This window comes from Primulina tabacum, chromosome 8 (assembly GCF_025594145.1).
Source record: "Primulina tabacum isolate GXHZ01 chromosome 8, ASM2559414v2, whole genome shotgun sequence".
NCBI classification, from domain to species: Eukaryota; Viridiplantae; Streptophyta; class Magnoliopsida; order Lamiales; family Gesneriaceae; genus Primulina; species Primulina tabacum.
Window position 1 is genome coordinate 10,258,653 of NC_134557.1, and position 27,225 is coordinate 10,285,877.

The following is a 27,225-nucleotide window of genomic DNA, read 5'->3' on the forward strand; positions in this document are numbered from 1 at the left end:
AAAACTTAGTTTCTTGTCGGTTATTCTACCGCATATATTTATCAGAATTAATAACAACTGACAAATAATTCTTCAATCTCAATCCAACGATTAAAATTCCCTAATTATAATAAATTGGGAATAATTCAAAATAACATCACTATAATCATCTCTTCTTCGTTAAGATCATACACTAGTCAACAATCTTCAATTTCTGTATGATTTAACAATTTATCGGATTTATTCCAAAAATCGACGAATTTCAAACATCACCAAAAATATAAAATTTATACCTCAAATCGAAGACCTCGTGTCAACGATTCTAGAACTAAAGTTGGTTCGTCGATTGGATAAATCGATAAGTCGCAAGATCGAAAAGAAAAATCGAAATCTTTATTATTATTATTTAGAGGGCCCCTAGGCGAAATCCCACATCGCTAAACAATGGGAGAGATGCTGGGCATTTAAATGAGCGTGTAGCAACCTATTGTGACGCGTTTTAAAGTCGTGAGGCCCTCGGGCCAAAGCGGACAATATCACAAGTGGGCTGGGCCGTGACATTTGGTATCAGAGTGACTTCGCGTGAGTTTGGGATGGTGGGGCAAACCTCAGCGAGGACGCTGAGTCCCTAAAGGGGGGGTGAGAGGGCCCCTAAGCAAAATCCCACATTGATAAACAATGGGAGAGATGCTGGGCATTTAAATGAGCGTGTAGCAACCTATTGTGACGCGTTTTAAAGCCGTGAGGCCCTCGGGCCAAAGCGGACAATTAGGGGTGGCAATTTCCTCCGAACCCGATGGAGGATCCGATACCCAACCCGAGTAGAAGAGGGTATGGAGGGATTTTTAGACCAGATTAAATAAATGGGTAATCGGGTATTTGGATTTTCGGGTTCGGGTATGAAGGCGGGTTTGATATAATCCTACCCACACCCGATCCGAATACCCGTTTAAATTAATATATATATAAATATATATACATATATGAAAGCAAGAAAAATTTGAAATGGGCCCTTTTTTTTACTGTTGCCGGTCATCCAAAATACACGTATTCTGCCTTCTTTTCTCCAACAGAGCAAGGGTTTGTGCTGTCAAGAGAAGGAGGCTTGCGCAGGGGTTATAGCATTCGGTTCTCTCTTTCTCTTCATTCTCCTTCAATTCTAGCTGCTTGATTTCCTTTTCTCCCATTCGTTCTTTCTCAATCGTTTCGTACGTTGTTCGGTCTCATTCGAGGTTCCATCTTGCTGCCATCGTTTTCTCTCCACCGTTCCGTGCGTCGGTCGATCTTCGGAAAGCATCAACCAGGTGCGTGTTTCCCTTGGATTTGTTCGAATCTGGTGTTCTGCTGGCACACCCCGTCTGTGCAATTAAACTTTCTGTTTGATTTTTTTTGGAATGGCTAGTTTGTTGTTCCCGATTAACCATAGGACGCCTGGTTTTAAGTTTTAACGCTTGTTTGCCCATGTTCTAAGGATGTGGATGACCATATTGATTTCGGTGACCTTGTAGGTCCTTCGCTTTTGGCCTCACGGTGTTCTCTCTTTTTGGGCTCCTGCAGATTTTCCTAAGTTAGTTCGCATTTGTTTTTTTCCCTCGGTTTTGTTTCGGTTTGTATAATTATGTGGTTTTTGAAGATGCATTTGGATGGTTTTGAAAAATAAATAATCTGGCTTCCATGAGTGCACAAAATCATGTCAATCAAATATCCAAAGAACAATTATAATGGTTGATAAATTATTGTTTATTTTTAGTAATTATGTTACATTTAGAAAAACGTATACATTATTTACATGTCCTTCAATGTCATCAATGTTCGAAAAATGAACGGTAAGCTATCCCTTCCACACATAGAAGAAATAATGGTAGTTGTGGAATTATGTCCTATAATAGTGCAACAGAAGGAGGGTGGTTTCATGGGCCAATGGTGGACAACGGTGGTGGTGGTGGTGCTTGTGAATTGGGGTTTTAGAAAGAAAAGAAACTGTATTGTGTAAGAAAATTATTCGATTTATTGTGTGTATAAGTTCAATGTTGAAGATGAAGTACAGGCTCATGTGGAGTTGCTTACACTTAATGGTGAAAAATATGTCAATTTTAGAAAAACTCTTTTGGCTATTTTTATTATGTCTCTTTTTTGTCCTTTTGATTTACTTGTCTTGTGTTTGGATGAAAAGAAGGTGAATCTAAATTTTCAACAAGTGACAGAAGAGTGTATCCTCAAGGTATTTGTCATTATTTACTTTTTATTTTATGATGTTTACTTTTGACTTCTTGATCTTAGTAAAAACTTGCGTCCAAATATGAGAAAGGGCTAAGATTTTTCTAATATTTATTCTCCTTCCTCTTAAGTTTGATCTAAAAAGACATTGTTATTTTCTCTATTTTATTTTATTTTGTCTTTTTTTAACATACATTACTTTACCACTTTCAGGTATATTAAATGGACTCAACAGATCATATAACAGAAAATGAAGTACCACTATCTGAAATAAATCACGAGGTTCCACTTGTTCCACAAAATACAGCATCTGTTGATGGTGCCTCTCCTAGTGAAACAAGAAAGAGAAAGTTAACTTCTGATGTGTGGAATCATTTTGAAAGGAAGAAAATTAATGGAATGGATAAGGCAATTTGCAACTACTGCAAAAAATCTCTTTCTGGCCAAAGCAAACATGGGACAACACATTTACGTGAACATTTCAAAATTTGTCCAAGAAGAACTGTTAGTGATATAAGGCAGAAACTGCTGATTAAAGAGCAAAACAAGGGGGAATTTGCTATTAAAGGCTTTCAATTTGATCAAGAAACATCAAGGTCAATTCTTGCTGAAATGATTATTTTACATGAGTATCCATTGGCAATAGTGGAGCATCATGGATTTCATAAACTTTTAGCAAGTCTTCAGCCTTTGTTCAAGGTTCCAAGTCGCAATACCCTGAAGAGTGATATACTGAAAATGTATGACTATGAAAAGACAAAAGTATTGAGTTTATTGGAATCTAATAAAGGCAGAATTGCTTTAACCACCGACATGTGGACTACATCTAATCAGAGGAAAGGATTTTTGGCTTTGACTGCCCATTTCATAGATGATAATTGGACTTTGCAAGGTCGTATTTTGAGGTATATATTCTATTTGTCACTCAAATATGTAACATTTTTAACACTTTTTATGATTTCAGTTAAATAGATACTTACATATATACATTATTTTAATTGAATTATGTAGGTTTGTTTATGTTCGTTCTCCACATACCTCAGAAGTCCTTGCTAATGTGATAGTTAAGTCTATGATGGATTGGAATATTAATAGGAAAATATCCACCATTACTGTTGATAACTGTTCCACTAATGATTCTCTTATGAACTTTGTGATGCATAAGCTTGATCGTTCTACACTTATGCTGCAAGGGTCTTTACTTCATATGCGTTGTGCTGCTCATATTTTGAATTTAGTTATCCAAGATGGTTTGGATATCATTGCACCTAGTGTTGAGAAAATTCGTGAAAGTGTCACATATTGGCGAGCATCTCCTAAAAGAGAGCAAAGGTTTGATGATGTGGCACGGATTTTATTACGCAATATGAATGCTAAAAAATTGGTGTTGGATTGTAAAACCCGTTGGAACTCAACATATGTGATGCTCATGACTGCTATATCTTTTAAAGATGTGTTTGCTCGTCTGAGATTTCGTGATCCATCATATAAATGTTTCCCAACAGATGATGAGTGGTTGTTAGCAGAAGAGGTTTCTAAAATGTTGCAAGTGTTTTATTCTGTGACTGAGTTATTTTCTGGAAGAAAATATCCCACAACTAATATATTTTTTCCCAAGGTTTGTGAAATTAAAGCTTCATTGCTCAAGTGGACAACATCTCCTAACAAGGTAATTTCTTCCATGATTGAAAGGATGCTTTCCAAATTTGAGAAGTATTGGTGTGATATTCATGGAATTATGGGAATAGCTACTATTTTAGATCCAAGATATAAGACAAAGTTGGTTGAGTATTGTTTCAAAAGAACACATGGAGAGATTGGTTTTAAAGAACCTGTTAGAAAGATTAAAAAGATGTGTTATGATTTGCTTGACGATTATACAAATAATAATGGTTATGCCAGTGTTGAACAAAGATCAACGGAGACTAGATTGAATACAAGTACGGATGATTTTTTGGATAGTTTCGATAAAGAAGTAGCACTTGAGTGTGATGTTTACACTGATATGAAGACTGAGTTAGATCATTATTTGGAAGACAAAGTGTTGCCTAGAAATGTTGATTTTGACATATTGGAGTGGTGGAAGACCAATGGAATCAAATATCCCACTTTGATGAGGATGGCACGAGATCTGCTTGCCATTCTAATATCAACGGTGGCTTCAGAATCAGCATTTAGTACTGGTGGCAGATTGGTGAGTTCCCATAGAAGCAGGCTTCATCCAAAAACCATAGAAGTGTTGATATGTACTCAAAGTTGGTTATTGAATGAGAAACAAGGTAATATAAATTGCATTTTTAGTTTTTATTGTTTTTGAACAAAAATATTATTAATTTACAATATACAGTAATGATTTTTTTCTTTGAATTTTGTAGCTACAAGTTCACAAGAAACGGAAGCATATTACTCTTCAGTTGAATATGATAAGGACACTATTGATGCTGACGTTGTAAGTTTTTAATATAATTTAATTTTGTTAAATTTGACATTGAAAATAAATTGTTGGGTCAATTATTTATGTTGTTCTTCATCATTTTGCAGGACACTACAATGTCAAGTGATGAAAACATGTACGATTAGTTCGGAGATAAACCGATCTAGTTTGATTTTGGTTGATAATGCTTACATATGATTAAACTAGGGGTTTCCCATAGATGATTAATCAATTGAATTATGAATTTTTGGATATGATGTAAATTCTACTATATTTTTGTTGAATTGCGTACTTTTGTTCAACTAATATAAACTATTTTTAATATTTTGTTATTTTTTCTATGAAGTTTATTTTGTCCATTAATAATTTTTCTTATTGTTCATTTAAATAATTTTTTAAATATTCATAACTTCATTGAAACAATTTAAATTTGAAAAAATTCAATTGTATATGATAATTGGGTATTTGGGTAGGGTATGGGTATCCGATAATTCGATGGGTATGGGGATGGGGATGAAATTCAATACCCGATGGGTATGGGGATGGGTATGGGGATGAATTTAATAAATGGGTATGGGGATGGATGTATGAAATCCGACCCATACCCTACCCATTGCCATCCCTACGGACAATATCACAAGTGGGCTGGGCCGTGACAGAAGTTGCGGTTTTGAGGGGTTGGGATTCTAGGTTTTTTAAGCTCGGTCCAAAAGGGTCCCTAGGGTTTATTCATGGTCCTAATATGGGTAGCTAGGGTCTGGTCGGGTCACTTGAAGGTCAGGAACGAAGCACACTTGGCTAGGGAGGGCTGCGCGTGGTTATGGGTCAAGGGTTGCAGGGCTGGCCTTGTTTGGGACGTGGGGCCTGGTCCAGATGCTTTCTGTGGTTTAGGTCTAAGTCCTAGAAGGGTCGACCAGGGCCTGCACCCAGCGGATAGAGGCTCAGACCGAAATCAGAGGAGTTAGAATCCTATTAGAACAAGGACACCTATGCAGAAAACCATCAGCTGTAGGGACTTGTTCCAGGGACTTTTTGGGCTTGAATTGAGTTCAATAAGGCTTAGTTATGTGTTAGGAAGCTTTGATTCAAGTTTGGTACATTTTGGTTAAGTTTCGAGTCAATACGAGTCAAAACCAGGATGTACGTTTAAGCTTAAAAAAACAATTTGGGAAATTAGTCGAAGGGCATAAGTTTACGTCTATGGGAGTGTTTTAAGATTATATGTTAAGTTTGGAATGATTTTGGGATGTCGTTTTGAGGTCTAAGAATAATAATGGAAAATTATACATCTAGGGGTAAAACGGTCATTTTACACTTGAAAAATGTTAGACGTCCTGGCAGTGCCCTGATTGCTGTAAGATATGTTAATATGTTTATTTTAATGTTTATGAAATTATATGATGAAACGTTAATGTTAAAAGACATGTTGCATGCTTGGTTTAAAAGAAAAAGATTTATATGTGCATGAATTTTTATAAGTGATGAAAATATGAAAAGTTGAAGAAGATAAAGTAATTGTGACTAATACGATGATAAGATGATATGATTGGAGATATCGTGAGGGAAAAGGCCCAAGAGAGAGCCGTTTACGGGAGAAGGCCCCAGAGGAAGCCCGACGATCGTATTTCCATCGACATGATATGCTAATATGTAAGGCCAAGGCTCAGTTGACAGATGAGAGTGTCGCTGATGTCCCCACCACCCAGTACTGTGGTTACACGTATGTGGATCTATCGATCTTCAGCTGATACGAAATCACAATTAACGATCTGAATCCAATAAAAGGGAAAACGTATACATATATGATGAAAAGGAAAATGTTAATGATGAAAGAAAAATGTTTATGATGAAAGGAAAAATATTTTTTTTTATGCATGTTCATGAAAAGCTATTTTAAGTAAAAATATTTTTACTATTGCATGTGGATGTATATGTATTACTCGTTATCATGATTAAGGTTTGTTGAATCAATAGGTTCACTAGGTGTGATCGATGCAGGTGAGCATGATGTTGATGTTAATGAGGGACTTGATGGTTGAAATTGTTGGACTGAAGGTGCACACAACTCGAGGACCGGTGCTAGTTTTTCCGCACTTACGTTTATGACTTATGTTTATGACTTATGCTAATAATTTAAGTTACTTTTAAGATTTTAATGCTTATGATACTTTTTGAGAAATTTTGAGAAAATGTTAGAGTTAAGTTTATTTTTGAAAGTGTTAAAGTTAGGTTTGGTTGACGATTTACAATTTTATGTTTCAAATTACATTCTTTGTGGATTTTCAAATAATACTTGATTGGTTTATTTTTAAATGGTGTAAAAGTATTTTAAAATATATTTATATATGTGTGTATGGGTTCGGCCGAATAGATGGGTAAAAAAATTTCTAGTATATTTTAAAGAAAAACGAATAGTGGACGTTTGATTATATATACGACATCTTGAAGATCAAACACAATTTCTGAAGGGATTCGAAGCATGGACAGCCCACATGAAAAAAATAAAATGAGAGCAGACCTAAGAAGGGGAGTCTAAATAGATATATTAGATTAGTGTGAGTTTTTTCTCGTGTATAAGGAAACATTTGAGAGTATATACATTGTAATGAATGAATTTCCTCACACACACAATCACTCACATATAAAAGAAAGATGGGTTTCAAAGTTTAGTTGAGTGATAATCTTCATACAAAGATATTAAAAATTTTGTTTGTAGTACGTTAAACGTTATACGTATTATGATGTTGCGGCCTACAATCGAAAGTATGCTAGGAGTTTCGATTATGCAAGAGGTAAGTTCTAAGTCGAAATGAGTTTGTACAATTAATTGTATAAATCAAAGTTTATAGAGAATCCTTCCAAGTGGAAGAAAGGATGACGTAGGGGTTGTTAATATCTGAATATCTATAAAAAAATTCGTACACATTTATTATCACATTTACTCACTTTATTATTATTATTGGTAGGCATAGTTGAAGCATTTTATGCGTTTTTAAAATATCAAATATTGTAAACAAAATATTTGCTAAAATGCTTCAATCAAATCATTTTTTATTATTTCAACTTGCATATTTTTTAAACACATTTCAAAATATTTAATCGTTTTTAAAAAGATTATTTTGAGTTTATTCCGTTTGATTTTAGAACCAAACTCGATTTAATTTCTCGATATTCGGTTTATTTTTTAACATTTCAAGAATGAGTTATTGTAGCTCTTTTAATCGCAAAGTAATTTAAATATTTTATTCACTCCCCTCTAAACTCTAACTCGATTCTAACAAGATGATAAATATATTAATATTTGATTTACCAAATCCCGAATAAATATCATCAAGATTTGTCAAATTTGGAGTCTCTCTATGATGGTTAGAGAAAATTTACAATTAGTGGATTACATGATTCCTAAATTAATGCAATTAATTCAGAAATACATCATCTCATAAATTGCATAAAAGTTTATAAAATTCATGTTTTCAAGTTTCTTAGGATCTCCTTAATTCCTGTCTCAAATTCAATATCAATTTATTAGAATTCGTTCTTGATTTTATATTTTCGCATTTCCATTTTTATTTGTCATGTTTATGGGTAGATAAATTGAATTTAGTTCTTTGTTTTGTTATGTTTCTAACTGATAATAGGAAGAAAAAAAACATTAAAAAATAGAGATATGATTACGGTAAATTTCAAATATGTGAGAAAATTATAATTTTTGTCTCGTAAGTTGGCATGTTTTGGGTTTTAGTCATGTAACTTGTCAAAGGCACACAAGAACTTTGATTTTTTTGCTTTGGTCCTATTTTTGCCCGAAAATACTAAATCCATCGAATATGATTTATTTGGCACTTATTTTCTCCTACATTGCACATATGGCGGGAATTATGTCCATATTACTTAAACAAAACTCATCCCATAAAAAAAGGCAAAACGACTCTAATACTTCAAAATGAGATTTAAAAAAAATGTTTGTCATTTTCTATTATTTTTGTTTATATATACTTAATATGTGTAATATAAGTTTTATTCTACTAACGTAATTCACACAGAAAAGTATCAATGTCAAATAAGCATTATCCGGACGTTGATTTATTAGTTTCGGGAAAAAAGTAGGAACAAAACAAACAAAAAAATCCAAATTACTGGATGCAAACCAAACTTTAACAAATTAAAAAACTAAAATAAAAAATAAGTCAATGTACATGTTGCTAAAATCACCACGCTTAGATAGAATAATAATGCATACATAAAATAAAGTCAATATTTTAATATTATATGAATATATACATATTCTAAAATCAGTAGCAAACAAGTTCTCTGTCAAAATTTTCAAATTAATAACGATTGAAGAGAAATGAGAGATTTGAAAATTGAATGTGAATAAAATTTTGATGGATTCTCTAAATATTATTTTCAATTAAAATAGAGATAAATGGATTTAAAGGGAAAAACTTCAACTTTTCATTGACATATATATATGCTTGTTTTATTTTTCATAAGGTGGTATTTAATGTTAAAAAAATAGTAATACTTAAGGATCGATGACTAATTCCTTCGTCTTGTGTTTCATATCAAGCTCAAGGCACCCGGCTTGACCCTTCTCAGTCACAATCTTTCCAAGTCGTCAACTGCTCGAGAACGAAGAAATGCAAGATTTGATCTTTGGAGGCAATGCATGCCTCTATACGTGAGAATGAAGATGGAACAGGGAGTCTGATCTACTGGACGTGGTTCAACTAGGCATAACTTGTATCCATGCGCGGGGATATAGTTTCCCTTCTTACCCGCCCTCACTGCATGTCTCCTAACTTGGTTTACTTATAGCATGGATCGAACCTATTCTGCTAACTCATTAATGAGTTGGCTGAAGATGAAGGCCGCAACGAGGTGGGGCATCTTTCTCAGGGAAAAAAATGGGAGCTGAAAGGAGGGCAAAAGCTAGAAGATGAATAAAATTAATTCCGCAGGTCTCTGCTAAACAATATTTTACAATCTACATGATTATCACTAGATATTGAGCTTTTTTTATATTAAAAATCATTACTCCAATTCTAGGACCTTCCTTAAACTGAGGGGAGAGCTATGCTACACTGTGAAAAAGACCTAGATAAACCATATCCAGAGGTATACTAAAATACTATTTCGGATGAATGGGGAATAAGTTATAAACATAAGCTTGAGTATTTATACTTTTATCTCCAAGAATATTTGAAAAAAGGATTACAAGAAACAATTTACTTGAGCAATTGAAACATCTATTTGATTTAGAAAACAAAAAGTTCTTTATTTCTACTCGTTCTTTCTTTTGAGAATAAAGGGAACAAATATTTTTCTTAGGCAGTAGTTTCTCAACACTAATTTCATGGTTTTCACTAGTAGTACTTGTAAACTTTATCATGCATGAAACACAACAAAATACTAGTTGTATACTTTAGATTGATTTGTTTTTTGGAAATAGTCTCGTAGCACTTGCACCAGTATTAGTAAGTAGTAAGTTGAGTTTGAGATTGTGAGATCTTATTTCAAGATTGTTCCCAACAAAACAACACAACAGAGTAAACCAGCTCCCGCTAGAAATCACCAAACCACCAAGTACAAAAGCAAGGTAAAACCTCAAGAACGGAAAGCATAGCAGAATATTAACCAAGCATGTTTTGGTGCCTCTTCGGAACTTTGAGCCTCCTAACAAATTTTACCAGAGAGAAAAGGTTTTTGCACAACTCCATGTTCCTGTTCTAAACCACCCTCTTCTGCAAATAAAGCAGCTCTCAGTCAGGCTGTCCAACAGCTAAATTCACGGCCAAAAGGCTTTGCATGTGCAGTGTGCGAAAGATTGAGCATATCAAGCGAGCTTGTAGTCGAGCACATCCCTTATGTTTAGCCGAATGGAAGGCCCCATTGATGAGCATATATGGGCAGTTTTCCAGTACACGCCTTTTGCGCCCGATGGCCTGTTTGCTTCCACTGATCTCTGCAGGAGTAGAAGGATTGATAAAACACATGTTGTAAGATCAAAAGCAGAATAGTTGAGAACAAACAAGAGAATGAAAGGAAATTCTGTAACTTACCACTGTCGCAAGTAAGTTTATAATAAGATCTTCTTCTGAAAAACTCGTCTTCCCATAAGGTATGTGAACGATCCCAGTTTTATCAGCTCGATACTCGACTTTCCCTTTCTTGAATTCCTCGATGGCCTGCATTTGGCCCATACTGAATTTGTTTCAAGATTTTTTTGAGGGAGTACACTGGTATCAAATGCATATATGGAGCACAGATATCGATCTTGTATTGTTTGCCAGCTAAATATAAACTGATATTGAATGTATTTAGCCGCCAGATATTACAAATAAATGAAAAAACAGTACGGTTGAGGCTCCACCTGTGGTATGTTTGTAGTCACAGTACCAGCTTTTGGATTTGGCATTAGTCCTCGTGGTCCAAGAATTTTTCCTAGAATGGCAGCCTGATGCAACGTCATCAGGTTTTTGTTTTATATAACTGAACCAAGCCCAAACATCATTTCAAGCAAGTGAAATATCCAAACCATGCTTTAAAACAGTGTTTTTCTGCTTGAATAACGTTGTTATTTCAAGCAAGAAAAGATACTCAAACTTTAAAATAGGCTTTTCGACTCAAATGATTTTAGTAAAATCCACAACTCTGATATATATATATACACTAATAATGAAGGGTGCAATGTAATAACGGAAGGTATTTAAAGATGTTACATCTTTATGACAAGATTACCAACCATAAACACTCTTGTTGTGATAGAAATTTTTAGATATTAGGATATGAGGATAAAACATTGAAATATTGGAAAAGAGAAGTGGAAAACCTTCGGTCTAAATGAAAAAGCAAAGCCACAAGGAGAAGAGTACCTTAGGCATCATATCTGGTGTTGCAATTAACTTATCAAAATCCATGAATCCTCCTTTTATCTGTTCTATCAAATCCTCTCCACCAACTAGATCGGCTCCTGCATTCTTTGCCTCATCAAACTTTTCACCTACAGAAATATTTCGTAACACCCTTAATTTCACTCTGAACAAAACATAAAGTATTATATTTTGGCATTATGCATCGAATAACCTTGCGTAAGAACAGCAACTTTGATAGTTTGACCAGTCCCCTTAGGCAAATTTACCTACAATAGATAGTTTAACATCAGCTTTGATGGGTAATCATAGGTTGACACAAACTCGAAACTAAATAATAATAATACATCGTGCGTACAGTTGCCCTCAGCTGTTGATCATTATACTTTGGATCAATATTGAGGCGAAAATGGGCTTCAGCTGTTTCAACGAACTTTGTCTTAGCTGTTTGCTTCAGCAATGATATCGCTGTTTTTAGGTCATATTCCTGTTTGATTTCCCTCAAGTTTTGAATTTCCAGAAATCTCTTTGATCTTGTCTGTTGATCCGAACACACGGGAAGTCATTTCACCATCAAATAAGTTTAAAAAAATAATTGGGGACAATCTAGAGGTTCAGAGCACTTAAAATCTCCAAGGATCACAAAAATACTAATGGTCAACAAATCCACCCTTTCCTACTTCATCCCTGTCTAGAACAAAATCCGCTCCAGTAAAGTAATATAAAAATAATTTGTTCTTCTTAAACAGTAGATCCTCACCAAAGAAGATCGCAGACCACTTATTGCTATCAAGGTCAACAAAGCGTAAAAAAACACAAATTACTATCAATCAGCTTATACCAAAATGGTGTCTCAGAACAACGTTGGAGACATACATAACTAGATGCGACAAGCAAATACACTCATCGCATAGAGCAAGAGAGACTGCAAAGACGTTTCAACTTTAATGCACAAAAGCTAATGTAAATCCAACCGATTCACTAAATCATAGAATCTAAAAAATCTAATAACATTAATTCAACAGTGTGTGCTTCGTCTAAATGCATTTGAAAAGATCGGTAAAACTTTTATTTAAGATAACAAGAGAAAATAGCGACCATTACCGAGTATTCATCCAATGTCTTGGATAATATACAGCACAAAAAACAGAGGAGATACACGAGCATACTGCACCTCATTTTTAAACATCATAGTACAATGAACTATAAAATAACTACCTATCAGATGCGATTAACAGCAAAGATACGTCAGCATACCGTGCCTCATTATTAGAACTCGAATATTTATCCAATAACCCCTAATTCAAATAAATTTGGCAGAGTATTTCGGATATCCAGCATAAAACAAACATCAAAGGAAGTGGGCAATGAGGAACAAACTCATGCGTTAGTCTTTATCTCATTCTTCTAACAGAAAAACAAGAAATATCATGTAATCCCGCAACATGATTAAAACTAAATTATCTTTACCCAAAAAAAAAAACAAAAGAATAAAAAAAAAAACTCTGCCGCACAAATAAGCAAAACACAAACCGGAAATTGCTAGAATATCAAAAACAAAAGAGTTTCTCCATGGTCACGTGGACCAACCGAAGCAAATTACACAATCAAAAGAAATCCAACACAAGAATCAGGAAATACACTAAACACTAGCAATTTTGATATGAATTTCATGCAAGAAGGCATTAAAGTTTCGACAGAGTTCAAAAGAACAACCATAAATGCAATATATAACAACTTAAGACCAAAAGTTATGAGGTTTATTCAAAATTCTGGCAAATATAAAATAAAAAAATAAAGGAAAATCAACAATCACAAACTAAAGCCCCAAAAGAATAATCTTTCGTATAATACCCTGTCCCTTTTCAAAGGCAATGCAGCCTTTCCTTTCTTGGGCTTCGTCGCAACAGCCACAGCAGCGCCACCGCCATCATCTTGTTGCTCTTGCAAACCCTCTTCATCCACCTCGGTATCAGCAGTCAAAGAAGCAGCGGCCACCACCATTGATTTAGATAAGCGCCCATTTTCAATCCTGCCACACTGCAGAACCAATGGACGGATGGAAAGTGTTTGTGTAGAAGCAAAGAAGATGGGCTTCTGTTTGAAGAAGACAGAAGAAGCCGCGGCGGCGGCGGAGTGGGCGAGCTCTTGGGACGGCGGTGAAAGCGTTGATGGAGCAACTGAGCAGACCATGGTTCCCGTAAGATTGGATTTTGTGGACGAGGAATATCTATATACTATTATCTATAATATATGTATATATATGTTTATATTTATTAAATAATAATAATAAATATTTTTTTTGGTTATTTATCTATTAATGGATTGTAATTTATATTTATAATTTAATTGAACTTTTCGTCGCCTCGAAATATTGTATTTCTGGGGGTAAGCGAGCTGCTAAATCTCCCAACTCAATTTTGAAGCAACCCTTTCATAGGGTGGTACATATTCCTACAGATCACAAAGATTTGAGCAATTAGGGGCCTTAACTTTTAGTTTGAAATAGTTCATCTTTCTGTGTATTTTGATGAGTGTATTTTGAGGTTCTTCGCCTGGAGATTGTACTAAAAAATGACACATCTTACCTCCAGTTTCTGGACAAGTTCCCTCGTTGTTGTTGTAGATAGAATACTGTGAAAAAAAATAATCAAGATTACAAGTGGAGTTGATGGAACTGAGCCAAGAAACACTAGCCTTCTCCCATTTTGCTCAGTATCCTGTCTGCCGATTAGAAGTACAAGGCTGTGTTTGGTAGCATTGATTAGGTTGTGATTAATTTTTAATCTGCTGTTTGTCTGGTTTTTTAGACACTAGGGATAACTACATACTTTGGATAATATCATTGTTCATTCAAGAAAACAACGCATAACAATCCCAAGTTGGGCCACGATATTAATAATCTTGTCTGCTACTTTATTGCATACATAACCTGTAGTGACCAATTTAGCATTTGCCCTACAAAACCCATTCGACATTCACCCAGCCTTTTCCATATTGAATCTCAAACATTCCATAGCGGCGCCTATTTCAGGTATGCATTCTGTGTATTTCAGAAGTGTGATTTGGTATGCGATTTTCAATTTTGGTTTTAATCAATTTCAGATCCCATTACTTACTATCCGACGGTCGGAGACAAAAATATATTTGTTTGTGGAGCAAAACTCTTACTGTGTTATCAACGGTTCCATTTGAAAAACATCTTGCCTCTTTCTGTTTAATTCTTGTGTTGAAGCTTGATTTATATGTTTTTTGTTTTTCTTTTGAGATTTACTCGCAAGATGGATGTTAAACGTATAAACCTTCTTCTCCTTGTGGTGGTGCACCATCTTCTCTGTCAAAATTTTCCGTCGTTATGCCTTTTATTTCGAAAACATCGAAGGATGTTGCAAAATCGACGTCGACTCCCTCGTAGAGAATCCGTGTCTTACTCGATGACCAATCGAACTCATGCTCAATTGAGCCATCTGCATAGGATTATTGATGCTGGAGATATTCAATGCATTGCCAATTTGAGGATGAGTTGCAACGCCTTCGGAAGGTTGTGTTATATGTTACGTAACATAGGTGGTTTAGGTGATTCTAGATACGTCAGCGTGGAGGAGAAAGTAGCCATGTTTTTTACTATCTTGGCGCATCATAAAAAAATCGAGTCACTGGACATGATTATATGTGTAGTGGTCAAACCATCAGTGCTCATTTTCATGAAGTGATGCGATCAATTTTGAGGTTACACCCAATTCTTCTTGTGAAGCCTATTGCGGTAGACGAAAACTGTACGAACGACAATTGGAAATGGTTCCAGGTATTCGTCCGTATTTTGTTTAACAACATATGTTTTTGTCTGCGATTGCAATTGAAAGTGTTTCAAACACATATATTTTACTGTTATAATACCTTATTTAACCAAATATGTTTGAAGCTCTGTTTGAATTATTAAATCAATGCGTCCAGACAACGGAACAAAAACCAAATTCAACATAAAACAGCCGCTATTCCAGAACATGAAAGTTGTTTACGTAAACAGGTGAAAATCATAGATGTTGTTGAATATTGAGTATCTAACTGATAAATTGAGGTGTAGGAAAACATCACCATCGTATTTCGTAGGACAACACACAAATAAATGTTGATATACTCGAATCTGAGATGGAGTCAGTACACCAATGTGTCCACGAAGAGCCGAGGGACGAACCTAGCTCCAGAACGATGGTAGTTTACAGAATACAGGAAAAAAAAAAAAAGAAAATAGGTTAACGCATAGCACAAATCGCCGTAAAGTAAAAAACACAAGAACACTGAAATTCGTACCACAAATACCAATTGAAAAACCAGATCAGAAGAAATCATTAACGTACCAGCTCATTCTTAGCAAATCTGGTGTGGAGAAATCTTGTGGTAGGTTCTGTTGACAATAAGCTTGAAGCCTAAGAGACGATATGTATTTGGAGAAAGCAAATCTACGAAAGTGAGCTCCAGGGTTCTACCAGAAGTATATATTAAATGGTTAGAAGGGGTAATGTAGTAATTTCTCGAGGTAATCACAAATTTCTAATCACCACATAAAACATACCAAACAACATAACAAATTTATCTCATCTTTTCATTATCCTTACTTTATCACTAGAACTTGGTAAGTATTATTAATCTCATCACATGTACCAAACACAGCCCAAGAGGATTGGAGACAGATCAGGGAACATAATTATAAAAAAAAATGTACCACAAAAATGTTAGAATAGATGCCCTGCAAGCCAACTTTTGGCTAGTGATTTTATTGATTCGGTTGTAATAAACAATCTTTATTTTAATATAATTCATTATTTCATGGTTTGTTATTTCTTTATCTATATACTCATGTCATCAAACATAGATAAAGACCTTGATTATACTTTAATATAAATGAATCGTAATTCGATGTTGAAACTCATTTATAAACACTGTATGATCTAAATTCGTTCCTAGTCGATTCAGCCGCCTAAAACATGGATAAAGGTCGCTTGAGCTCGAGACTAGCATCTGTGATGTTGTGTACTGCGTTTCTTGGTAAGAACATAGAGATGTCCAAACATGCAGATGGGTAGTCATATGATAATTATACCGAACAACCCTCCCTCGGACTTTCCAAGTGGTTATCATTCCTCGAGAGGATAAGTCCGTGGTTATGATTGTACACCATTAGTCCTTACGACCCGGGACAACATTGAGGCTCTATATGCTAGGGCTGTGCTTTGACTCGTTTACCGGCTCCAGGAAAGTCATCAGGTGGCGAGGTTGGGTACAGTTGCGACACATGTAGGAGCCAGTACATTGTAGTCGGGAATTGACCGCTCACCTACGGGTGTGGATATCCTATGTGATCTGATGAAATAATAGTGCGTGGAATCTCTGGCCAGAGTATGTGATGTACATTGGAGAATGAGTTCTCCAATGGTACATGCGATGCCACTATTTATATGTATCACATAGTTATCGAATTATTATGCAACCCTCGATGAACCAATTGTTGCAGATTCGATCGGGATATATGAGATGAAGGGACCGTACTGTACACTATTCATAATCGACTGGTTCTTGCAGGCACTATCAGTGATACCTAAGGAATCATGGGGCGATGCTACTAGACGCTCTTACCATGGTTCGATGGGTTTAATCAGAAATATGATTTCTGACATTCTTGTGATCAATTGTTGATACATAGAATGAGGCAAATAATGGTAAGCCCGAATAAAGGATTATGTCCTGAATCACAAGGAGTTGTGAAGTCACGGCTAGCTGTATCCCTGAACCATTGAGGGTCACACAAGCACTAGATCGTTTGTTCCCGTTGAGAGAATAAATTCAAGAAGTTGAATTTATATTATGATATAGTAAATTCTAGGAGTTAAATTTATGATAATTAAATTTTGGGAGAATAAATTCAAGGAGTTGAATTTATAAAATCTGATGTTTTAATTTATTAAACTCAAAAGTTGAGTTTATTAAATATTAAAATTTTGGAGGTGATAAATTCAAGGAGTTGAATTTATAATTTAAATATTAAATTCAAATGTTGAATTTATAATGTATTTAATTTATTAAACTATTAAATATTAAATTAAATATAGTGGAAAGTATGTTTTATGGGCTTGTAGGAGTATAAGTCCAACATACTTAAATAATTAAAGTTCTTAATGGACTTTGATAAATTAATTAAACTAGTTGGACTAGCTCAATTAATTAATCAAGCCCATTAATGTTAATTATCTGTATTAAGGTCATGACTTAATTATAAATAGGTGCAATCAAGCCATAACCCTAGCCTCCCAACACCACAATTTTCGAAAATCCTCCTCCTTCTCTCCACAAAATTTCGGCAACTTCCTTTTGAAGGAAAAGTTTGAGTCGTTTCTCGTTTTTAATCTCCTACGTAAAAACTTCTTCTAATTTTTCTAGTGCAAATTAGAAGATGAACAAATCATCTAGTCGTAGACCTGATTAGAAGAATAAAGAAAGGAGTTCTTGAATAAAGTTCGTAGGGAATCATCAAAAGCTATATCCGCCTATACCGGATTAGTTGGAGCCAAGTGATTTAATTCACCAAAGGTATAAATTTATAACGTCCTATGAATGTTTGATTATATAAACCATACGAATGCCCAAAACAAATATATTTTGATTGTCAAAATAAAATAAAATTTTAAACTTCCGCTGCGTTTTGGGCACGAGAAAATCCAGATCCAACAAAAAAATCAAATGTGATCATCAAAGTCTCCAAGAATATAACAAAATAATCTAGTCTTCAGGTTGAGCCGCATCACTTCATTGATTATGGTGGTACCTTATAAGAATAATTATAGAAAATGGTCGAATTTCAATTCCTTCTTAGATTTGTCTTTGCGGAGTTAATCTTTTTGACAGCTCCAGTCGGACGTGGTTTGTTTTATTATTTCACTCCATACTTTCTTTAATATTTGTGATTGTCCTTAAAAAAAGTAGGAAAATTTTATTTAATATGTTACCAAATATCGATAACCTGTAACATAATCATACAAGAAAAAATGTAAAAAAATCTCCTCTTCTCCTCGAAGCAAGATTTCGGCCACCCATTTAATTTCACAAGGAAATTTCGGCTACCTTTCCACCATCGCTGCGCCGTCCAGAACGTCGCAACAACGCCACCGAATTTGTAAAATTCCGGCAATCCAATTTCGACGCTAAATCATTTAAATATTTAGTGCGTTCTAAACAAGGAACTCAATATCTGATCTTGGACCTTGTCTGACGATCGAAGAAGGAGGAAGATCCGTTCGTAGGTATTTACAAGATGGATCAACTCCACTAATCTCGACGAAAAGATAAACAGTTCTAAAAATTAAAAAAAAAAAAAATCACACCTAACAATACATATTTTATCATATAAAAAAGAAAAGATGCCCTCTAAGACAATATTCAATAAATCTTCTCAAGGACAGCTGTATTTGCATAATGGAAAATAAAAATTGTTCACTTATGAACACAAAGCTTCTTTCCCCATCGCAATTAATCATAGAAAGTTTCTTGAATCTCGAAAGTAGATACACTTTCCTTCAAAAAAATGAACCAGTCCAGAAGCATAAAGACAATCAAACATTGGCCACCAAAAAAGGGCATTTTCGTACACGAGTAGATCTCTTGTTCATGTCCATATTTACAATAAAAATAATACTTTTGACATACAAAAATAATATTTTTCATGAATGAGCCAAATAAAAGATCGATCTCACGAAAGTGACTCATGATACTGTCTCACGCAAGTTTTTGTATTCATACAGTATCAAAACCCACAAAAACAACCCACCTTTTTACAAGGCAATGCACTCTACTAAGAACAAAGTACCTAATGCAAGACCTGGGTTTATTGTTTTAAATTACAGTATATTTCTTCTAACAAACCCTAGATCCAGACGTGAAAGGGAGGGAGATAGACAGACGAGGTAAGTTCATCGATTTAATTGAAATTTTTTTTAAAAAAAAATGAAGGAAACGTTTTTTTAACCAGTTCACCCTATTACTTTTGCAGTTAGAAATTTTATCTTATAATTTATTGCTTCAGCAAATAAATATTATGAAGTAAAATGTCACTTATAATTGGAACTAAAGCATTTTTTAAACATATGAAGTCTAAAATAGTATCTTACTTCATATGTTCTATAACCGAAGTTGATTACTGTATATTACTTCGTCATTCGTAATCGCCAAGATAATCAGTGACAAAGTCTACCAACAAAATTATTGATGCTCAAGAAAATACAATCCTTGATATTAAATATAAAGACAAAAAAAAATTTAAAACTGACAAGCAAAAAGTAGCAAATTTAAAATTTAGAGAGGAGGGAAAAAAAACATGATGTTTGTTTAAAGTTTGTGACATATGAATGATTGGACAGTAAACATATGCGATTGTCATTTTTATTTATTGGATTAATTAATTTTGTTTCATATGGAATTGTTATGTTCATTGCACGTTCAATTCTCTAGTTAAACACAAAAAACACATTTTTTTTTAGATAAAACCTAATTTTAATTAATAATATTTTGTAGTAAAAAAAATTGACTTAAAAAAAGTCAATTCCCCTTCAATTTCCCTAAAAAAGTAAAACCCGAAAAGTGGGATTATTTAGAGGATATTTGCTTTCAAATATTTGACAACATAATTAAATGTGTGTTATAACTCTTATGATATTACATAACAAATTATTTTTGATCTTGTATAAAAGATAAAAAATTTAGTATAAAATTAACAACTACATTAATATAAATAATTACTAAACTTGTTTGTGTGCTCAAATATCACATATTATTACGTGCTCTTAAAGATTTTATACTGAAATATTATATAGTAGTACCACATATTTAAATGTTTTCTATCAATTTTAATCCAAAAAAACATGTCATTAATACTAAAATTTGTTGAGTAGGTCTCTTGTGAGACGGATCAATCCTACCGATATTCACAATAAAAATTAATACTTTTTCATGGATGACCCAAATAAGAGATCTGTCTCACAAAATACGACCCGTGAGATGGTCTCACGGGCATCATGATGTAGTCACTTAATACATCATGTTGATGCAGGGGTAAGTTGTAACCATCTCAATTTTGAATGAAAATCTTATTACTTTTGCACACCTAACCTTTAGTTTTATTATCATTTCAGCTATTTATTATTACCATGATCATCATGAATTCTCCTCACCAAATATACAATTTGCACCCATTTTCCTTTCATGTGCTTGTTATGCTTGTTTATCCTTCAGTACACGCCTATTTTACCATTGCTCATCAATTTTGGGATATGAGAGTACAATTCCACGTTTTGCTTTGCCTTGCAGTTGCTAAATATATAGCCTTGTCTCACACACTCTCTACATCCTTTAATGACGCATAAAGTAGATTTACTTGTTGTGTGGCCTACAACGTGGCATCACGATGTAGTCACTTAATACAAGTTTTTGCCAAATTTGTTATACATGTATATGTACTCAAAAATCTTATTTTAGTGTCACATCTAAAATATTTAGTACTTAAATATTATATATATCAGATTTCAAAGTTTTGTACCGAATTTTCATCCGAAAAGCTTGCCATTAACATCAAATATGTTATATATTTTTGGGTACTCAAAAATCATATATTAGTGCCAGATATAAAACATGTATTTATGAAATATCATATATTTGTCTCAGCTGACATGTACATATTGAATTTTTTAAAAATGAGCTGCTACAAATCAGCTCAGAACTCATGGTATTCCCAAAACATGAACACATTCACATCTCCACAATCCTAAAAAATTAATATTGACTTGTAATATAAATCACAAAGGACATCATCGAACAATTTCTCAGATCTTTAGTCACTGATAATACCTCAGACCAAGAAAAACAAAAGGCTTCTGTGACCTTGATCTGCAACCACACATAAAAAGAAAATTCAATTGGAAGATTAGAGTATTTCATTTGTTAGGTAAATGGTGCTAAAGTTTATGAAAAGATGGCAAATGTGTGTACCTGATTTGGCATCTGGAGTGGCCAAAACTTAATCTTTCTGTTGATACACATTATTTCCATCAATTTTTACACAAGGGATTCCAGCAATCTTGGGCCAATATTCTCCTTTGTCTTTTAGACACCTTTGGCTGAGAAGTGGGCAATCACTGATTTCTAGATGCCACAGCTTTTCCAGTAGTTGCTCACTTGGCAAAATATTAAGTTTTGCACAGTTCATGACTAATAAATGTCGAAGCAAGGGAAGATTTTCAAGGACCTTGGATATCGAATTAAGTACTGGAAATCTTGCTATCGAGAATCTCAGAAGAGATGGAGGAAAGAGGCAGGTTTCACCAAGCAGCTCAACATCTTTAAATCCGCCACAAATTGAAAATTCTTGGAGCGAGTCGAGTCTGTGCAGGCCCCATTTGTTTAAGGGTTTGAATTTCTTCGAATCCCAGATCCTCAGTGAGGATAAGTTTGGAGGTAAATCACAGTTGGGAAAGTCTTCAAGCCTGGGGCAACTCCGTATCTCGAGTGACACAAGGGACATCATGCTTCGAATCTTTGTCGGTAAGGACCTCAGTTGTTGACATTCTTCGACAGAAAGTGCTCTAAGGTTTGGTGGCAACCCTTGTTCTGGAAAATGCCTTAGACTGTAACACTTAGATAGATACAGTTCGAAAAGATGTGAAAAATTGAGCAAACGCTGGAGCAAATTATCGAAGTTCAACCAATTGGATAGACTAAGATCTTCCAGAGACATTACACGGTTCTGGGGGAACATGAACTCTGTAACGGGCTCCAAACTAGTGCAATTTTTTATCGAAAGTTTCTTGAGGGTGGCCGGGAAGTTGACCGTTTTCCAGGTCTTCAAAGACGGACACTCCTTGATCTCCAATCTTTCGAGCTCAGAGACGTTTCCTGGCAGGGACTTGAGGGCATTGCAACTAAGAATCTCCAGGCGTTTGAGTGATGGAGGAATACCATTCTCTGGAAAGTCGACAAATTTAGCACAATTTTTTATAATCAGTTCACTTAACGACCTAAGGTTGCTTAAATCATTCGAAAGGGATGTCAAACTCCCACAACGAAATAACTCAAGAACTTCAAGATTACAAGGCAGTTGTTGCTCTCCTTCTCCCAAACATACAAGCTGAGTACATTCTGCAATAACCAGCCGTCTTAATTTGGCAAGTTGTTCACGGGAAATCTCGTTTGGCCAAAGAGCTAGCATATCGTTGCAGCTACAACATTCTAAAACGTCAAGTTTGGCTAACGACTGCATAAGTTCCGATGGTAGATGAGATAGTTCGGAGATAGACTCGACTTTCAAGTAGTTTAATGAATCAAGATTACGGAAACTTTTTAACAAAACAATGTCGCATTCCTCAATATCTAACTTTTGTAGCGAAGGTAATCCCAATGGGGAAACAACTTTTAACTTGTCACATTTGAACATTGTAAGTTGATGTAGAAGTGGGAAGTGTATCAAGCTCTCTTCAGTTTCGGTAAAAGCCAACCATTTCTCCCAGCCCGGCATGTGATCAAATCTCAAAGTTTCAAGTTTTTGAAATGGGACCTCAGTACCACTCCCATAAAACTCAATTCCAACGCATTTAACTCTTGGCATGCCTGCTATACGCAGGTGTTTGAGCTCTGGAAGTAGTCCTAAAGGCGGTAGGGATGTGCATTCAGTACAGTTAATGAGATTCATACTCGACAAGTTTAGATATAATGGATCCCCGATCCAAACTGGGAAGTTCGTACCCCTATACGATTCAATCTTGAGCTTGCTTAAGTTTTGATGAGGCCTTAGAAGGTCTATCACATCTTCCGAACTTGTACCTTGTGAATTACCAATGTCGCTTCCCCATGATAGTTGCAAGTCATCAAGTTCATCCTTATACCCAAGAGTCGCCTCCTTGACATCATCAAGATCTACAACATTTTGCAACTCAAAAATGGAAAGAGTCCCTCGTAAATGCTTTAGACCTCTTAGTTGCCTGAGTCCCAAGGCACCAACTCCACTCAAAACGATTTTAGGTAACGTCTGGAGGCTGATCAATTGACCAATTTCAACCGGCAGATCTTTCAGTTGATCGGTATTAGAGATGTCAAGATGGCGCAAGTTAGATAAAGCCCCCAAGGCCCCTGGCAGCTTGTGGATAAAACGACAATTACTTAAAGACAAAGTTTGCAAATGGAGAAGATCACTTATCGAAGAAGGCAACGTGAGAATTGCAGTCCCGGATAGATTAAGGTACCGTAATTGTATCAACTCGCAAATAGAACTAGGAAGCTCAGTGATAGAATAGCCGCTTAAAGATAAAACCCTCAACCGAAGCAATCTTGGTACCAAATCAACTAAAATCTTATTGGATAAATAGAAAGGAGGCCAAACGAGTGAATTCTGGACCGGCATTGGTAAGAATGTTCTCAAACCTTGAACTTGTTGGAAGCCCTCGAATTTACGGAAAACTTCGTATTCATGACGCAGAAAAGAAGCATGACGAGTCTTCCTGGGTAATTGGTACTTCTGATTAGTATCCAGTTTCTCATCCAAACGATAGCATGCCCCTCCCGAAACAAAATGAGCTAAATCGTTTATAAGGTCATGCATCACAAATTTCGAATCACTGGTGATTCTTTGGAAAAAGGATCTTTTTAGTAGCTCGTTGAAGTACTCGTGACCCAAGTCTTCCTTTCTTCTTCCCTCATTTGGAAGTTCAAGAAATCCTTCTCCCATCCATAAATATACAAGCTCGTTCTTATCAAATTCATAATCCTTAGGAAAAACCGAGCAATACGCAAATGGATGTTTCAAATGTGGAGCAAGATGGTGATAACTTAATCTTAAAACGGGAAGGATATCATTTTCTTTCGGTAAATCCCATAGCTTGCTATTTAGAACGTCAGTCCATTCTCTTACACTATGTTTAGTGCGTAAAATTCCACCAAGTACCTTTGCAGCCAAAGGTAAGCCTTTACATTTTTGTACCAGTCCTTCGCCAACTTCTCCTAAATCTGGTCTTTCCTGGAAAGATTTCCGAGCATGTTGGGCCAATAGAGATCGGCAGTGTTCATCGGTTAATAACTTCACGGGGTAGGCGGATTGAGTGCCCACCCTCGATGCAATAGTTTCATCGCGAGTTGTAACAATAATTTTGCTTCCCGATAGCCCAAAGTTGAAAGGACGACATAGTTTGTCCCACTCTTCATACTCCATGTTCCAAACATCATCTAAAACAATAAGGAACTTACTCTTAGATAACTTCTCCATAAGTCTCACCTGATACATATTTAAATCCTTGGCTTGACCACTAATCTCAGTCATTGAATCGTAAATTTTTTGGGTGATCTTAAACACATCAAACTCTTCAGAAACACAAGTCCAAGCCCTCACGTGAAAATTTTGCTTCACATCTGTATCATTATAAACCAGTTGGGCCAGAGTAGTTTTCCCAATACCACCCATTCCAACGATTGGAATGACACTAAAATTCTTGTCGCTGGCTTCAGCCCCGAGCAACATTTTTTTTATTGTTTCTCTGTCTTCATTTCTCCCGCAAACATCTGATTCCACAACCACAGAAGTGCTTTCCGACCTTATTACTCTTGATCGAGTGGATGATGCTCCCACACTTTCACTCAAATTTAAATCTCTCCTCCGTTTATTAAGGTAACTCAGTTTATTTGTGATGTCCTTTATCTTCGACATCAGCCGATAATTTGATACAAGTGTTCCCGGAGTGAACTTGCTGCAAGTAGGAATCATTCTCCGAAACACACTGGTATTATGATGCTGGATCTCCTTAGACCCTTGAATTAAAGCCCTGGTGGTGATTTCATCCAATATATCATCTAATTCATAAGCCAAATCACTTAGATCCTCCAGCCATACTTTTACAGATTCCATCGTCAACTGCTTATCTTCAGCATCCACAAGCACGGCTGCGATAAACTCGAAGGATTTCTTTAGCTTCATAAAATGGCTATCCATTCTCTCACGGCGGACTAAGGCCATCTGGGCACCGTCGGCCAATTTTTGAAACAGTGCCTGAAGAAATGCTCCAAGGAATACCTCCCCCAAAACCATTTTCTTGAATGTTCCTTGGTGGCGATTCAAGAATCACGAAAACCACCCTGTTTGCCAAAAAAGAGCAAACACAAATCACTCATCGCAATTGCCTGAGTCTTCTCAAAGAAATAGCTAGAGGATTACTTTTACAAGTAGTAAAAACTTGAAACAAATTATATCACTCGGATCCACAGCCGCTACATACATAGAATCTCTAATCATCAAACAGATTAAGCAACTTCAATCTCATGGGTATTTTTTTTTAACTCAGACCAAAGAACCAACCATGTAAAGTCACTTTGCAAGTTTAACAAGAACAAATTGGCTATCCCAACTTAAAGAATGATAAAATAAAATAAAAAAATTACATGAAATTGTAATCAAAGATATCAAATAGCAACATAATTAATTGCTCACAAAATATTCAAGAATATTTGCTCTTCCTTTCTCGTTCTTGCGCTTTCTTTCTGCAGCAGGATGATGGCGGTATGCAATTATTGGAGTACTTTTCTTTTTTTCGATAACAGAACATCCACAGCTGTAATTTCAAGTCAACGACAAAATGATTCAAGTCTACGTTTTGGACGTAAGATTTAATAACGATTCACCGGATACAAAACTCGAAGATCAAGATTTATTTAGAAGAAATCAGCAAAGAAAGTCTGATAATACCAAGTCTTTAGTCAAGTGAACCCGGTCCAAGAAGAACAACTAACCACAACTATAAGCACAAGCGGAAGAGCACGAGGTTTGTCTTATATGTTTCATATCGATCGGATAAAATATTTAGTAGTTGTACGTATGGACTTTGACAATTTTCTTCTAGAGCTAGCTTTTGAGGTTGAGTTATGTAACGCCGAAAATCAATCCACGTAGAGAGCATGCATGAAAATTATTAAATTGCTAAAATATTTTAATTAAATGATTTTGAATGCATGAATGATATATTTTGAGTGAATAAATGATTAATTATGTAATTTTGTTTGATTTTATGATTTAAAGATTTTCAGACGAATATCGGTGGTTGGCCGGAACAGAGGACCGGAGCCGATTATGATGTTAAAAATTTTAAAAGTTAAATTTTTATTTTTACTTACGAAAATATTTATTTTAAATATTTTAAGATTATTGCATTTTTAAGGTAGCTTTTAAATTAATTAGTGGGAGCAAGGGATTTTATGTATTTTATAAAAGATTTTTTTTGTAAATAGATATTTTTAAATCCTTTAATTTTAGGCCTAATCATTTTATTAATTTTAATGGGTCTAATTTATTAATTAAAAAATAAAATTAATTAAACTCGTTAATTAAGTGATTTAGATAGCTTTTTGTTTTGTTTTTATATATATAATCAAGCTCTAAAACCTAAACACACACACCCCTAAACACACACACACATCGAAACACACACACACTTGCATGAAATTGAAGGCAACTTACGGCCAAGCATGGAGTCTAGGCAATGGAAGATTTTGATTTTTTTTCTTCACCCGTTCTTTGATTTTCTTCAACGTTCTTCCTTCCAACAACGATCACTCAACTCCCTTGTATCTCAAGATAGGTTTTTGGTGAGGTTTTGACAAGAAAAAATGGTAGCAAAAATAGAAATCGTCCTCCGTTAGTCAACGACT

At 35.1% G+C, this 27,225-nt stretch overlaps 3 protein-coding genes across 3 annotated transcripts; 1 reads left to right on the top strand and 2 right to left on the bottom strand.

Moving 5' to 3' along the window:
• Positions 1-977: 977 nt before the first annotated feature.
• LOC142553702 (zinc finger BED domain-containing protein RICESLEEPER 3-like) lies at positions 978-4,436 on the top strand. The gene is made up of 4 exons (XM_075664150.1): positions 978-1,283; positions 1,488-2,200; positions 2,410-3,101; positions 3,815-4,436. The coding sequence occupies exons 3-4, from the start codon at positions 2,419-2,421 to the stop codon at positions 3,867-3,869; spliced, it is 738 nt and encodes a 245-aa protein (XP_075520265.1). The 5' UTR covers positions 978-1,283; positions 1,488-2,200; positions 2,410-2,418; the 3' UTR covers positions 3,870-4,436.
• Positions 4,437-10,119: 5,683 nt separating this feature from the next.
• Positions 10,120-13,736, bottom strand: LOC142553703 (large ribosomal subunit protein uL1c). Its single transcript, XM_075664151.1, has 7 exons — positions 13,357-13,736; positions 11,861-12,040; positions 11,717-11,771; positions 11,506-11,633; positions 11,004-11,087; positions 10,693-10,818; positions 10,120-10,595 (listed from the first exon to the last, which is right to left on the bottom strand). Exons 1-7 carry the CDS (start codon positions 13,693-13,695, stop codon positions 10,467-10,469), a joined length of 1,041 nt encoding a protein of 346 aa, XP_075520266.1. The 5' UTR covers positions 13,696-13,736; the 3' UTR covers positions 10,120-10,466.
• Positions 13,737-21,358: 7,622 nt separating this feature from the next.
• On the bottom strand, positions 21,359-26,286 carry LOC142553704 (putative disease resistance RPP13-like protein 1). The gene is made up of 3 exons (XM_075664152.1): positions 26,012-26,286; positions 21,535-25,659; positions 21,359-21,432 (listed from the first exon to the last, which is right to left on the bottom strand). The coding sequence occupies exon 2, from the start codon at positions 25,610-25,612 to the stop codon at positions 21,563-21,565; it is 4,050 nt and encodes a 1,349-aa protein (XP_075520267.1). The 5' UTR covers positions 25,613-25,659; positions 26,012-26,286; the 3' UTR covers positions 21,359-21,432; positions 21,535-21,562.
• Positions 26,287-27,225: the final 939 nt, after the last annotated feature.